A 16,765-nucleotide genomic window follows, 5' to 3' on the forward strand; every position below is an offset into this window, starting at 1 on the left:
CTACCCTGTCTATCTTCTGTTGTGGTTGGTAAGCTGTAGATATTTGTGGAATTTTGTTATTGTGGCAACTACTTTATTTTTCCCTCCCACACTGAGGACCTTTAGCGCAGATAGTTTTCTTGATAAAACAAGAAGTGTACACTGGATTCCTTCTGTCGCCAGCTGTGCAAGATTCAGGACATTTAAGAGTCATTTGTTTTTATTTGTTTTTACTAAAAGTGCTCTACAAGTACAAATAACTATCACACAGTTTAATTAAAATGTATTTATTGCTCAGAACAGTAAGGGGAACACATTTTGTAGAACATATTTTTTTAAAACTAAGCAAGTATAATAAGGCAGGTACAGGGTAAGAGAAGACTAGAGGTGCTGTAATTCCTTCCTCCACTAGATGGAGGTGTTGGTCAAGAGTGAGCGAGGTTTTTCTATCGCTCCAAGATTAACAATAGAGGACCAGACCACCAGTAAACAACCAAAACCATTTCATGAATCAAGAGGAAGTACTGAAGTGTGATGAGTGAAACTGGCTGTAAATAAGCAACTGTAGCTGAACGACTTCACATTGTTCTTCATCCTGTTTAATGGGGGTAAAAAAGCAGGGATGTTAGCCACATTGTACAGCAGCTTCATTCACGAGGAAATGTCAGTTCATAGTTTTAAGAGGAAACAACTTAATTTTTAATTTTTTTTTTTTTACCTGAAGACCAGATGCTTTCTATCGCAGCAGAGCCAACATCTCTACAGGCCGCTGAAATTAAAAAGAAAAAAAAATTGCAGTCAAAGGGCACTGGAGCAAAGTAAAGTCATGTTCGCTCAGGCACAACAGAGATTACAAGCAACACCTTTGAAAATTGTATTTTGTATTTTGAAGGCATATGCAAACACTCAAGAACAGCACTGATTCTTAGGGGCATTTTCTTGTGTTTTTCAGGGTCTGGTGATGAGAAAATGCCTGTAAAAAGACAATTACTTTGAATGAAGATAGGAAGGGGGATACACAAAACTCTATTCTCCAAGGGATGGACTTAAGGCTAGAACACAGAACTAAAGATGAGGGCTCAAATTAATATTGCACCCAGATGAGTCTTAAGTGTCCTTGGATGACAAGCAGTGATTGGATTGCAAGCTTGGTAGCTTTTGATGGCCATGCCTGTCAGCCTCACCTGCTTTTTAATCAGTAATTACCATAGGGGATTCTCTGGCATTTCTTAATTAAATTGGACCAAATGCAATTAAAAACCACACTCTCATTCCTTTAAAAGGGCTCTGTGGAGTCCTTGTTTAGTTCTTGCTGTTAAGAGAATAAGCGGTTGAATGGTCATAACACTGTCCCATCTCTCGCTGATCTGTGCTCGATTATTTCAGTGGTCAAATTAAGTTTGCAGTTTGCATAATAAAGGGCAAGATGGAGTTCAAGATTAAAACTTCCACGCTAACTGGAATTGAAGGTTAAAAGCGTAGACGAAGAGGCATAGTCGTTATGTTATTAAAACAATTAAAGTTAACATCGGGGGTTCGGGAACAATGTGATGAGAGAGTGTGTGGCGAAGAAGAGGACTATCATTATCATAACACTAAATGTAGCAATGTATCATTGCCCATTACATTCATACAGAGGAAATGTTGCAGTATACCTTTCAAATACTCACCATCTAGAAAAATCCCCAGCGCTCCAGGAGCCGACAATCACAGACACATCAGTGGTGATTTTTCCATCTGCTGTCTTCATATCATCTTTGGAGTTGTTATTGTAGTTGCCACAGGCACCACACACTTTACCGGACAGGCTACTGTCAATAATGACGGTGACCTCCTGTGAAATTGAGTAGGTGACCCGCACAGCAGATGCCCTCTCAATGATCACAGTCCTTTCTGAGATTTGGACGGATACATCACTCGTCACTTTGCTGGGAAGAGACACTTTCCTGCCATTTACCTGAAGAAGATGAAAAACAAAATCAATTGAGATAAAAAATATTTCTACATCAAAATGATTACTTTCATGATTAAACACTGAACTATTCTATATCCCTCCCAGCTCTTCTCACCCAGGTCACGTGTTGGCTGTTCACTGCGACGGTGGTTTCCTTGAAGAACACATACACGGTGGCTACAGTGGGAGACGCACCTCTACTGCAGACCCTAACGTCCACAACTACACGGAACCACAGCTTAGCAGTCTCGTCACACAGAGACGCCACTTCAAATGCCCCTTTAGCGCCTATAGCTCCAGACATGCCGTCAAAGGATGTGAGGTGGCCGACTTGGCTGACACTGCAGTGGCCCCTTTTGATGTGGCAACCCCTGACCCCCTCTCTTACACCACAAACTTCTCCACTGGCACAGGACAGCTTTTCACACTTCACCAGCCCAGAGGCCTGACACACACACTTGGAGTTACAATCTTTGTCCACAACTGTTTGGTCCACCTGTAAACATAGATTATGCATAACATTAAAATAATTTTTACTTCTTTTACATCTCAATTTATTTAAAAGCCATGACAGGAATAGAAAGTATTAGTCATTTTTCTATGATAACTATTTTGTCATTTCATTTGTAGCACAGTTACTATGTATGACAACAAAGTAGAATCTCTGTTTTACCGTCAGATATCTGCCATTGTGCACACACCCACAGTTGTCCAAAGGAACACACTGGATGCCATCAAAAACAAAGCCGGCATCACATTGGCATCCTTCAAAACAGCTTTCAGAACAAGTAAATGGGAAAATAAAACTGGCACAGGTCCCGCTACAGGTGTCGGCACACATCTCATAGTGACTGTGTGGAGGGCAGGAAGCAGCTACAAGAGAATAAGACATTTGTAAGACTTTGTATGTGTACGTGAAATATAAAATATAAAAAACATGGACATTTATTCAGTTAAAGTACTGTTGTGCATAACTCACGGCAGAAAGAGGCGCTCCGCCATGGCTGTAGTTTCACTCCTGCGCTCTGGCAGGCCAAAGCATAGGCCTGCACACTGTTACAAAGGGTGTCTTTGTCGCCACCCAAAGCACAAACATCAAACACACAATTAGACACATATGCTGCTGGGTCAATTTTACTGTGGCAGGCTTTGAAAGGCCCATTAGGTGCACTCATGATGCCACAAGAGTCCGGTTTTCCATACATGGTGGCCTTGGCCTGCTCACATACTGGACACTGGCCTCCACAGCCCCCACACACATGCCCAGGCAGGTCCACCACCCACGCCTTCCCAAAGTCATCGACGTTCTTTGTCTGTCTGCCACCAGGAAGTATGAAGTCGTCGCCACCCTTCTTGTTGTAGTTGCCGCAAAGACCACACATCTTACCCTGGTATGTAGAAGGTACGATCACCTCAACATAATAGACTGTGTCATACAGAACTATCAGTCCAAAGTCTGTCCGGACAATTATGTTGCGACCTTCCTGGGTGACTCTCAGACGTCCATTGTCCAGTGAGAGAGGAAGGTTCAGGAGTTCATCATCCACCTGGACAGAGGAGGAAGGAGAACAGAGTCATTGTGAGGAAAAATGTAAACACGGACAAATAGAGCCACACAAGTGTTTTGGATGAAGTTGTTGAACTCACAATGACTTTCCATGGCATTCCCTGCTGGATGTGAATGACAAAACCATAGACCGCCACAGCAACCGACTTGGTGACAGCCACTTTTCCATTTCCATACTTCTCATTCCCCTGAGTTACAGTGAATGGCGTCAGATAGCCCTTGTCATCATCACAAACCTTGGCCAATACATAGACACAGGTACCCTGGAAATCAAACCTCCGGCCATCAAAGGAAATGTAATGAGGGTCACCGGAAGCCACACACTTGCCTTGCCCCTCAGGATGGCAGCTTTTCATTCCATTTACAAGCTTACAGGTCTCCCCTGGCCGGCACTTGGCCTTTTGGCAAGACACTGCGCCATTCTCTCCACAGACGCATTGCTCAACACACTGGGTTTCAGGGTAGAAGACGTCGCCTTTCTTGTAGTATTGACCATCATAGGAGCAGCCACAGTCTCTCACAGGCACGCAGGTATCCCCACTCAGCAAGAAGCCCTCGTCACACTCACAGCCTTCTGTACAGGGCCTGCGGCACGTGGTAAGGGAGATTAAACTGGCACAGGTGGCTGGGCAACCCGTAGCACATAGAGTATAGTGGCTATTAGCTGGACACACCATTGCTGTTGGATAGGATGAGAACAGAGAGAGAGGAACAAGGTAAATTACATTGTGAAATAAGAGATTTTAAGCATCAAAAATGAATTTTAAAAAATGAAAACACAATCTCAAACTCACAACAGAAATTATCTCTTCTCCAGGAGTGGATGGTGATTCCTAGGCTCTGACAGGCAGAGACATAGACTCCCACGGCATCACAGACTGATTCATGATGGCCATGATAGTGACAGGCATCATACACACAGTCCTCCAGGTAAGGAGCAGGGTCCACACGCATGTGACAATCTCTGAAAGGCCCTGCCTTGTCAGCGATAATACCACAGTATTTCTGGGCTTGGTACTCTTTCCTCTGGGATTCTGAACAGGCCTGGCACCATGCCCCTTGGCAGACTGATGAACAGCCTGGTACGAGGGCCACCTGCCAGCTCTCCCCCAGCTTGGCTCCATTATTGGCAGTCTGGCCGTTCGGCATGGTCAGGTCATCCTGAGCTTTACCATTGTAGTTGCCACACAGTCCGCAGACTGCGCCCTGATAGTTGCTGGGCAGAGTAACGCTCACTGTGCTCCGCCAGTCAAAGGTCACGGTGATACCAGCAACTGTCTCCACTACAGCTGTCCAGCCGCTGAGAAACACGAGCAGCTCATTATTGTAAACCAGTGGTAACGAAGCAAGCTGCCCATTGAGCTGAAGAGCAGAAAATGAGGGAGGGAGGAATATTTTTAGGAGATTATAGATTTAATAATTCTGCCGTCCTTGCTAATCCATTCTAATGTGCAGTTAAATCTTAGTTTAATTAAGTCTGCCTGGATCAAAATTTTAATATGCAATTAAATATATATGCAGAAGAGCATGAGGGTTGTCAGAAATAGCACAATGACAGAAGGCATTATCATCCACTCATTTGAATGAGGGGTATCTTCTTTTTATTTTTAATACTGTAACTAGATGCTGTGTCCCATTTCTTTTCTCGCCAAAAATCCACATGGCAGTAAGTGTTTCTTTTATCAAATCACCCATATGCTGCCTTTATCCATACCTCCACACCCATACTTACCAGGACCCTGTAGGGGTATTCTCTGCTGATGGTAAGGGTGATGCCATATATGGTAAGCGTGACAGTCCTTGTGTAGGACACAGCCTTGCTTCCTCGGTGGTCGTTCTGCACAGTCACCTTGAAAGGCACAAGCCCAGTCTTCTGAGAGCACAGTCCCACCAGCTGATATACACATGTGCCCTGGAAGTCATACCTGCGGCCATCAAAAGTCCGGTAGTGTGGGTCACCTGAGGCCGAGCAAGTGGCGTGACTGATGGGTCGGCAGGCACGCTCCCCGTCCACTATGGTGCACCTCTCGTTGGCAGAGCAGGAAGCCTCGCGGCATGTCACCATGCCCAGCGTCGCATCACACTCGCATAGGCGGCCGCAAGTCTCATCATCCCAAAAGTGTTGACCTGGCTTGTAGTAGCGGCCCTGATAGGAGCAACCGCATGTTTTAGCAGGCACACAGACACCAGCGCTGAGGACGTAGCCCTTATCACACACACAGCTCTCCACACAGACACCATTGCAGGTTTGCTTTTGCTCAGGGAATGGGCAGGATGGCTGGCATGGGCTGGCACAGTCTTCATAGTGGCTGTGACGCTGACAGTTCATCGCTGGATAGAAATTACATTTAAAAAGGCATTAAACAAAAACATAAATGTTTATTTGATATCTTTGATTAAAATGAGCTTCTTGTAAATACTCACGGCAGCCAAACATTTTCCTCCACCCCTTGATTATTATTCCTTCCTCACGACATTGCTTACTGTAGGAGGCCAATGCCTGGCACAGCATCTTTTTGTCTCCCTTATTCAAACACATATCATACACACAGCTGTTCATGAAGGCCTGGGGGTCCAATTTTCCATGACATTTCTGGAACACACCATGGGTCTTGGCTGCAAGGGCCCCACAGGAAGCCTCAGTCTCATAGAGCTTAACCTGGCTACCGTCACAGGTAGGACAGTTTTTCACACATGTGTCCCAGCAAGGATGGTCTTTGTCCTGGTCAGGCGTTTGCCAGCTCTTGCCCCACTCTATCACTGAGGAGACAGCTTTGCCAGCTGGATTCTGCAGCTCATCGCGGCTGTTGCCGTTGAAGTTGCCACATAGACCACAGACACTGCCGTAGTAGCTGCTGGGCAGCCTGATGATAAACTCCCAGTTCCAATCGTAGGAGACAACCAGGCCAAAGTTTGTCTCTACCACTGCAGTGTGACCACGCTGAAGCACTGACACCTCACCCTCACCCAGTTGCACAGGTAGATTCAACAGCTCACCATCCACCTGAACAGATCAGAATGATTTATGTTATATACACACTCAAATACTACAGGTCAGCCAGATCAGAAAAAATAAAATAAAATCTTTACCGTGACTCGACCAACTTGGTTCTTGCGGATGGTGATGGTGTACCCGTACACAGACACATCTACCTCCCTGACGTAAGAAACTGCTGTGTTTCCACGGTTATCATTCCTCTCAGTGATTAAGAACGGCACTAGACCATCCAGACTCCCGCATGTCTTGGAGATGACGTATTTGCACGTGCCCTGGAAGTCATAGTTGTAACCGTCAAAAGTGTGATAGTGGGGGTCACCCCAGGCCCAGCAGACGCCTGTGTACTCAGGGACGCACACAGCTTCTCCTTTCTCAACACGGCACTTCTCTTTGACCCGACACTTGGCATCTTTGCAGGGATCTACTCAAGACAAACAAAGGTGGGAAATAAAAAAGATAAGCGGAGTTTATTAAAACAAATTTAAAATTGGCTGTTCATTTATTTGAAAGACTATTTACTCAGTTAATAAATTAAAAATTGTTAAAACTGGTTGATACAAATATACAGAATCCGTGTCTTGCCTGTGTTGTAGCATGCCCTGATTCCTTTCTTGACCATGCATTTGGTGCTTTGAGGGCATGAATGCTTTTCACAGACAAGGCCTGTCGCTGGATTACAGGTGCACTTTGTGTCACAGTCTTTCTCATACACCACTTCACCAGGCTGGGGACACAGAGCAGGTTCATTATGCAGGGGGATATTTTACACAGTGGACATGACAGGTTAAACAGGAGTCCACATCATCTCATTCTTATTCCATCTCATCCAAAAAAAAAACCCACAGATTTTAGACAATCTGCTAATTAAGTCTCAGGAGAAATCCTCAGTGCACACATCTAACATCAGACTGGTCCACAACTTTGAAAAACTTTACTGCCATGTCAGCATGAATGTTGTTATAGGTATTTGCTCAAGACACTAACAAGCTATCATTTGTACATTACTGTGCATGGAAAGGCTTTTGTGTATAGACAAAGGTATTGAATTGTACCTTGTAAGTTTTTCCATTCTCATAGCAGCCACACTGAGACTCTTGAACACACATTTGTCCATTGAATAAGAAGCCATCGTCACATTCACAGCCTTCTATACAGCTGCTGGAGCACTGGACAATCTCTGTGAGGCCCTGGCAGGATGCAGAGCAGGGGTCTGCACACACCTCATAGTGACTGTTGGCTGGGCATTTCATGGCTGAAATAAATGATCAGACAGGGGAAAGGTATTAGAGCACGCTCTTATATTTAATAAAAACAATATTATTACAGTATGGATAAGAGGTGGATTTGAAGGAAAAACAAAAAAGTTAATTTCTCTTCATTACTCACGACAGAATGAAGCCGTCCTCCAGTTTTTGACATCCACTCCTGCCATGTGACAGTTGAAGGCATATGCTGCTACGCTGTTACACAGCACCTTTCCATCACCGTTGGAGGCACACAGATCAAACACACAGTCATCAAAGTATGGCTGTGGGTTCAATTTACTATGGCAGTCTGCAAAAGGACCTTTGGGTGCTGTAACAATACCACAGTAAGTGGTCTTTGAAAACACAGCCTTGCGAGCCGGTTCACAGTCAGGACAGTTATTCCCTTCACAGCCATTTCCACACACCACATTAGGGATGGTGACCTTCCATGATTTTCCAAACGCATTCACGTTGTTGGTGAGCTTACGGTTGGGCATTTGGAAGTCGTCTTTTTGATCGCCGTTGTAGTTGCCACACAGGCCACAGACCTTACCGCGGTAATTACCAGGTACTGTGACTGTCACATGATAGACCAGGTCATAAGTGACAAGCAGTCCAAAATTTGTTGCAATAACATAATGTATGCCTTCTTGATAGATTTGCACTGCTCCATCATTAAGATTCAGAGGAAGGTAGTTAAACACTCCATTTACCTAAAAGACAGGCACAAGTGTTATTTAAATAAAAGAAAGAATGTTATATGAAAAAATTAATATATATGTCAAGTTAATTTTACATCTCTCAGCCATTTCTCACATCTGCCACCACCTAACACATGCAACAGATTTTATTGTATTCCAAATATGGAGCTTGGGTCAAATGAAGACCAAGTGTTGTCACTCACCAGGACCCCAAACATGTTGTTCCTCATGATGATTGTGAAGCCGTAGACTTCCACAGCAACCAGTTTAGTGACGGACACCACTTTGTTCCTTATCTGGTTCCACTGCACGTTCTCCACCTGAACAGAAAAGGCTACCAGGTTGGTGCCTTCCAGCCCACAGCTCTCAGAGAGTGTGTAGGTGCAGGTGCCCTGGAAATCAAATTTTCGCCCATCATAAGAGCTGTAATGGGGGTCACCAGAGGCATGGCACACACCCTTACCAACAGGGTGACATTTTTGGACGCCATTCTCTATTTTACACTTCTCATTTGGGCCACATGCAAACTTCTTGCACTCAACCTGAGAAAGACAGTTAAGAAACAAGAGAAGTGTTATAAAATCCCCAAATATTATTTCTATATTGCACACTGATCAGTAAAATGTCTACTTATAGTATTTATTACCTCTCCATCTTGTGTGCACTTGCATTCCTCCTGACACTGTCCATTAGGATAAAACACTTGGCCGATGCGGTAGTAGCGACCTTCGTGGAGGCAGCCGCACTCTGAGAAGGGAACACAGAGATCTCCACTGAGGATGTACCCTTCATCACAGGAACATCCCTCCTCACACTGAGCCTGGCATCCTTGAGGAGGGATCAAGCTCTTGCATGAGGCAGGACAGGCCATTGCACAGACTTCATAGTGGCTATGGACTGGACATTTCACCGCTGTGGACAAGGGACATAAAAGACAATGTGAATGTTTTTTTCACCCACTGGACACATTTTAATTCAGAGTGCAGTGATTACAAAGCCACATAAAATCCCAGGAAGGGAAGAAACACACATTGAAGTATACATTAAAAAAGAAAATGAAATGCTCACTTTGCCTTTTATGTAAAGGATTTTATTTATTTTTTGTTAAATGAATGCATTTCTCACCACAGAACTGACTGGTTCTCCAGCTGTACACTTTGGCTCCCGCAGCCTGGCAGGCAGAGGTGTACGATGTAATAGCCTGACAGAGCACATCCTTTCTGCCCTTATACAGGCACACATCATAAACACAATCTTCAAAGTAGCCAGCTGGGTCCACCTTGGCATGGCAATCACGGAACGGACCTTTGGGGTCTGTCAAAATACCACAGAAATCTCCTTTTTCGTACTGAACCTTCTGGGTAATGTCACAATCAGGACACACCCCTTTACAGCCTTCAACACAGCCTGGGATCTCTGCCACTCGCCAGCTGGTACCAAAATCTTTTGGTGAGACAGGTTTGCCACCATTCTTTGGAATCAGGTCATCTTGAGGTTTGCCGTTATAGTTGCCACAGAGGCCACAAACGGCTCCCATGTAGTTGCTTGGCAGTGTTACAAAAACTGCACTTTCCCAGTTGAAGGACACTTTGAGGCCAAAGTTAGTGGTAACTACAGCGTACCAGCCGCTCTTATACACAGATATCTGCCCTCCATCCAGGGTTACAGGCAGGTTGACCAGCTCATTATTCACCTTGAGAAGAACACACAATTGTATTTATATAAACTGAATATTAAAGTGACTCACAGGAAAGATAACTGTTGATATAAACATATATTCTTACCATAATCATGCCCTTGTAGGTCTTTGAAATGACAATGCTGAGGGAGGACACCTTGATCTCCACTAATTTGGTGTAGGAAACCACCTTGCTGCCCCGGTGATCATTCTGCACCAACACTTCAAAGGGCACCAAATCTGGGTTCTTGGAGCAAAGTGCAACCAGTTGGTACACACATGTGCCCTGGAAGTTAAACTTCCTCTTGTCAAAGGTCACGTAATGGGGGTCACCGGTGGCCTGGCAAGTGCTGTGGGAGATTGCTTGGCACTTCCTTATGCCCTCAACCACTTGGCACTGCTGCCCTGCCCCACAGCCTTTATCCTGGCACTCCACCCGTCTGCTTCCAGCTACGCATTTACACAGTCGCCGGCAGCCCTGGTCAGCCCAGAATGACTCCCCAGCAGGGATGTATCGACCCTCGTACGTACATCCACACTGGGCAGCGGGCACACACTGGCTTCCGCTCAGAACAAAGCCTGCGTTACAGGTGCAGGTCTCCACACAGCGGCGTTTGCATTTGGAAGGAGCATTAGGGTCAAAACAAGTGGCAGGACAGGCATTGCCACAAAGCTCATAGTGGCTGTTGGCTGGACAGTCAGTAGCTTTAGGGATAAGAAATACAATACAGTGTTATACTGTAAATATGAGGAACAACAAACAAAAAAACAACAAAAAAGTATGTTAAATTGACAATTCATTTTGGTTTAATTATAAATTATATGTTTATAGATTCATATACACACTATTCTTTAACATTTATGTATCATACATCTATAAATATTGTATACTGTACATAACCACCCACTTCATGTATACAGGGTAATCTAGTATTTTACCCATTCCATATTTATTCCTATTTGTATTTGTTTACAATCTACATCTCTATTTTTATATGTATTCATATATATACACATTAATTTGTTTTGTTTTATAATAGTACTGTTTATTTTTTTCTACCTATATTTGTTCAGCTTTGCTGTCCTTGTTTTTAGCTGTAGCTGTCTATTTCTATCTTCCAGTAAATTGTTCTTGTGTAAGTACATTGAGGATAATGAAAAAACCTTAGTCAAATTCCTTGTATTTGTTCACATACTTGGCAAATAAAGCTGATTCTGATTTAGTTAATGTTACTTACGGCATCGTGCAATCCTCCTCCAGTCTTGGACCTGGATCCCAGCAAGCTGGCAGGCTTCAGTGTAAGCCTCCAGAGCCCTGCAGAGGAAATGTCGAAGGCCGCCTCCCATGCATACATCATATTTACAGTTCTCCAGGTATGCTTGTGGGTCAATGACGGCATGACATTTGCTGAATGGGCCATTTATTATAAGTGTGATGAGCCCACAAAACAAGTTACCCTCCCACATCTTCATCAGGCTGTGTTCGCAGCGCTCACAGCCACCCACACAGTCATCTCTGCACAGAGCATCTTTCACCAGCCCTGGCACCTTCCAGCTGCTTCCAAAGGCCACAGCCCCACCTGCCTGGGTGCCGGAGGGTGTGGTGAAATCATCTCTGGGGTTGCCATTGAAGTTGCCACAGAGACCACAAGTCTTACCCGCGTAACTGCCAGACAGATTGATCACAAGATAGTGTTCCCAGTCATAACGGACAGTCAGACCAAAATCAGTCTCAATGACGACAGAGCGGCCGCTCTGAAACATAACTAGTTTGTTGTTGTTCAAGAATACTGGCAAACCCCACAGACTATTGTCAATCTGTATTGCAAAATTAAAACAGAAAATATGTTTAGAAGATATTACAGTAATAGTCACAAGAAGAAATAATTAAAACTAACATTCATGATAAATTGAAGTCAGGATAATATTTAAAACATGGACATTTGAAGATGCAGCAATTGCTTACTAACAGAAATAGGAATCCTTACCCTTACACGACCTGTCTCAGACCGAGCTATTGTGATGGTGACGCCATACACCTTCACTGTGACCAGGGCGACATATGAAACCCTGAGATTTCCTCTGTTCTCATTCTGGGCGACGACCTCAAAGGCTGGGAGATCATCCTTTCCACAGTTTTTAGCAATAACATATGTGCAGGTACCCATGAAGTTATAATGTCGCCCGTCAAAGGTACGGTAATGAGGATCTCCCATGGCTGTGCAGGTACCAGGTTTGCGCTCCCCTGGCTTGGGGACACATGAGGGATACCCACCCCTCATTTCACACACCTCACTGGCACTGCAGGTGATAGTGCTGCAGGACAAAGATCCACTTCCTGGAAAACCATATAGAATATACAATTAATGACCACATCATTACAGTTGAGTTATGTGTAATGTATAATATCTCTCTAGAAAATATGCTGTCCATCACAATTCTTTAAGAGCTATCTGTGCACCTTACCTGGCTGGATACATTGTCCTGGGGAACCATAACCATTCATCTGGCTGACTCCCAAACTGTAGAGACCAAAGCGGGAACCAGAGCTGGACAGTGTGTGTCGATTGTTGCCAGGTGTTTGTTTGTAGGGCATATGCGCCCAGGAGAAATCTGTCCCTGGAACCTTTTTCCACTGGACACCACGGGGCAAGTTCGTACCATCAATACGCAACTCTGCCATTGCACTGGTCTGTGCCACAATCAGGGCTTGGTTTTCAAAGCCCTTCAGAGCCTCTAGAGAGTAAGAGGAGCAGAAACGGTCTGTGGGCAGGATGGTCATCAAGAAAGGGTCATAGAATTTGAGCCAGCTCCGTGCGACACCGTTGAAAAGCAAGAGGACCTGGATGCCATGATCAGCCTGAATGGACAGTGTTTCAGGATCATGGTAGCGGAGCTCTATTACTTGCCCCCTGGTCAGACTCAGGACATTTTTGCGGTTGCTGTATTGGACAGTGACTCGGGTGGGCTGGGAGGCCTGGATGTAGACACTGTCATATCTCTTCTGGAAGCTCAGGGGAGGCACAACGAAGCTGGATCCCCATCTGCTTACTGGCAGTAGCTGCTCATAAACGTGATTACATTTCGAGAAGCGCCAGGTGCACGTGTGACCCGAGACTACAGCAACAGGGCGCTGAGAGGCGACTCTGGTGCCAGAAAGTTCATACACGCTCTGGAGCTGGACACTTTCATACGGTTGGAGATCTAGTACCATTCGGTTGCCTTGCCTATAGACACGACCCTGGAACTTGATTGGGCCTTGAGGGAAAATCTCCACTTCGTTGCTCTCTTTCCCATTTGTCACAGAGAACTCTTTATAGGAGCCATAAGGGGTTCCAGCAGGTGTAAAGATGAAATATTCTGTGCCCCATTCAGTGGTGGGATACACCACAGAGGTGTCTGCTGTGTACAGCTTGTAGTTGAAGGAAGTTACGGTCACATCAGCCGAGGCTTCAATGCGCACTGTGTTGGGAGATTTCTTGCTGCCGTACATCTCAATACTAGTGGGGAGACTGATGGTGACTGTCTCTCCAGCATTTAGAGTTTTCTCTTGCTTGAAGTTTATAGGAGGAACTTGCACTGTCACTTTAGCATTGGCCTGAACAGCTGTGATGTAGAGCTGAAAGCGAGGACTGTCGTAGTTAGGAGCATAATTCTGCATGAATGACAAGACAAACTCCCTCCCTGCCCATCCAGCGCTAGATGGACCTGACAGATGGAGGAAAAGAGCAAGCAAACAGACAGAAAAACACATGTCAAAAGAAGACATCTTTTCAAGTTACCTAAAATGAAATAGTCAGGTACAAAACTGTGCTTCACAAATTTCGTGTATGAAGAAAACATGTCAAAAAGGCATTGGGTAATAAATTAGACTATTTGTGCCAAGGCAATCAAAGGATTCACAGAATGCAGAACTATGCTTGAGACTTCTTGGATCACATGCACAGTACAAAGAAACAATATGACAAAGAAAGTGACTGAAAAATACCTTCATTTTAAAGTTAAAAAGCAGGGATGAATGCTAGTCTATAATGGATGGATTGCTTTTTTTCCTTGATAACCATTGTGAGAGATTTAGACTGAGGAATAGTCACTTGACTGCTTCTCAGCAGCACTCAATAAGTCACTTGCGCAGACAATATAATTGCATAATGAAAATATTATCAATATCTGTGCCTTTGCTGTGAAAAGAACATTTTCTGGGCTCAGTCAGGGCCTGGGGGATTTAGATTACACTCCTGTTTCACCCATTCAGTATAATAGTTCCAACTCAATGGCAGCAGAAGGTAAATGCTATTCTCAACAAAAGCAAATTTCAATTTAGATGGCTATCCTTTATGTGCTACACTCTCAAATTCTTCACCTGTTTAACATTCTGCTTCATTCTCACAAACACCTGTACGGCCACACAACAATTCTCTCAACTGATGGGGTTGGCAACCTGGATAAATTGTTTCAAATTAGCCGATCACTTGTCCTGCTGGGGAATTCTGAGCCAAGCTGCTGTGATTAATTCATCGAGCTAAGTTTAGTCAGATTTAATAGTTGTTAATGGTTGGCAGGATTTTTTATTTTATTCCTTAATTTTTTAATTTTCGTTGCTGTGTTTTTTTTTCAGTTCAAGCTTAAAATCGTGACAAATTGACAAGCGCAGATATATCACATTGAAATGAAAATGAGTAACATTCTGCCAAATAAAATAAAAAAAGAAATTAGAGTATGACAAAATATACTTACAGCTGAATAAAGCCCCCAAAGCACAAAGCAGCAACAGGGTCCCCATGGCTGAAAGACAGAAATCTTTGTTTCAGTAACAGAAACACTTTAAATGTACATTATCTGAATAACATAAATGCATTATTGCTAACATACATAATCCCAGAATGGATAGTTCTTACCTGCTAAGAGGCATATGTATGATGATTTTTTTTTTTTTTTACAGTTGCATCCTTTTATATAGTCTGATGGACAAAAACACAACCAATCAAAAATCTTCAAGCCCAACAGGTACAACTTTGAAAAAACAATACCCTACCTCTAAAACAAATTAAGGCAGAACTTGGCAATGACTTGTAGGTCCTGCTGTATGTTGACATAGGTGGGAGGTCCAACACAAACTACATATTTGATTAATCATTCATCTTTTTCCTCAGAAACACCACACCCAGTGACATCTGTGTCCCAGAAACTGATGAGAATCCCCACATGAACTTCTGAAAGACTTGCAGTGGTGTAGAAGTCAAATTTAAGTAAAAATAATTCTCAACCCAGAGAACTTTCTTAGAAAATCTCTAATTTCCGCTTTAGTGGAAAATGTACAAAATTGGGATAATATATCCCTAATACATGAATCATACTATTAAAGTTTTTAGACATGTTTATTACACACTTTTTTTGGTGACTTTTTAAAAAAAAAAAAAAAAAAAGAAAAGAAATTCAAATGCTACTGGATGTGTAAAACAGGAAGCTATAGGTCAATTTAATTATTTGCCCACAGCAGTATGTATATTCTGGTGTAACCAAATAGTACTATCCATTTTAGACAGGGCAAGGCAAGCATGTGATAAGACCAAAGTCACAACTTATCTTTAAAGTTACCCAAGCGGACAGTCTAGTCTGATAATGAGGCAGTGTTTTGAGGAATAGTGAATTTTTGTATTACATTGATATCTCACGACACAGACTGTGTGTGATTCCAAATGCTGGTTTCTTCCATTAAGACCAAACATTTTCTTAGATGTCCACTGTAGAAATAACTCAGCTGTGATGCAATTACATTTTAGCAGGCGCTCAACATGCAGGATGACAAACCGCTCCTCGGCCAAATCTTTGATAGATTTCTAAACACCTAGATCACTTTAAAGTGATATATTACTTGGATCCAAGTGTGCACAAAACTTCACTTTTAACAGATACTAAATAAAAACGTTACATACTGACATTGTGATACAATTTTATCTACACTTATTCTCTATAGCTTATTTTTCTTAACTGCTCTTCTGCCTCTTAGATTTATGGAATTTGTTTTATCAGTTTAAAAAAAATAACTATTTTCCACCTGCACGTTGCATATTAGCTCTAGTCAGTGCATAAATCATAATGTCTGTGAATGTTTATATTGTGTCCTTTAAGCCAGTTCATTCTTGTAAATAAATATGTCAAAGATGTGCAACCTTGTAAAACTTGCAAAATGGGTGGATAATCTATTGGACCTGATTGATCAATTCTTAAACTAACATTTCTGTAGTTGTTTGGCTAAACGGGTGGTTTCTGTTGGTTTTGGGTGTCACCCAGAAATAACAGTATGTAGTGGAGGGAGGAACAATAATTTGTAATAGAGGGAAAGTAAATATAACTTGGGAAAATAATGATACAACCGCAAATATTTAAGTGTTCATTTGGTCAGTAGCCCTTGGGCAGGGAAACAGAGCATGGGTACTGTACACACTTTGAGGATTTAGATAAAAAGGTGTGCCCTCATTACTTTTTTTCTTGTTGGAACCAAGTCAACATTGGCCAGAGATGACCTTATTCAAAAAAGGTGTGTGGGTCTAACTGATAAGAGTACAGCCAGCATTATGTGAAATGTATGAGAAGGGCATGCCATCCATCAGAGTTTAAATCACAGACTATACACAAAG

General features: G+C 43.2%; 1 protein-coding gene across 1 annotated transcript; it reads right to left on the reverse strand.

The window, feature by feature from the left end:
• Positions 1 to 250: 250 nt before the first annotated feature.
• LOC127366517 (IgGFc-binding protein) lies at positions 251 to 15,051 on the reverse strand. Its single transcript, XM_051405488.1, has 23 exons — positions 15,023 to 15,051; positions 14,862 to 14,909; positions 12,591 to 13,832; positions 12,113 to 12,462; positions 11,363 to 11,942; positions 10,231 to 10,829; positions 9,572 to 10,139; positions 9,093 to 9,358; positions 8,650 to 8,988; positions 7,885 to 8,458; positions 7,551 to 7,750; positions 7,081 to 7,222; positions 6,591 to 6,919; positions 5,925 to 6,504; positions 5,233 to 5,831; positions 4,295 to 4,862; positions 3,581 to 4,179; positions 2,913 to 3,480; positions 2,607 to 2,806; positions 2,049 to 2,429; positions 1,650 to 1,936; positions 698 to 748; positions 251 to 574 (listed from the first exon to the last, which is right to left on the reverse strand). Exons 2-22 carry the CDS (start codon positions 14,905 to 14,907, stop codon positions 739 to 741), a joined length of 9,027 nt encoding a protein of 3,008 aa, XP_051261448.1. The 5' UTR covers positions 14,908 to 14,909; positions 15,023 to 15,051; the 3' UTR covers positions 251 to 574; positions 698 to 738.
• Between the last annotated feature and the right edge of the window lie 1,714 nt (positions 15,052 to 16,765).

This window comes from Dicentrarchus labrax, unplaced genomic scaffold, assembly GCF_905237075.1.
Source record: "Dicentrarchus labrax unplaced genomic scaffold, dlabrax2021, whole genome shotgun sequence".
In the NCBI taxonomy this organism is placed as follows: Eukaryota; Metazoa; Chordata; class Actinopteri; family Moronidae; genus Dicentrarchus; species Dicentrarchus labrax.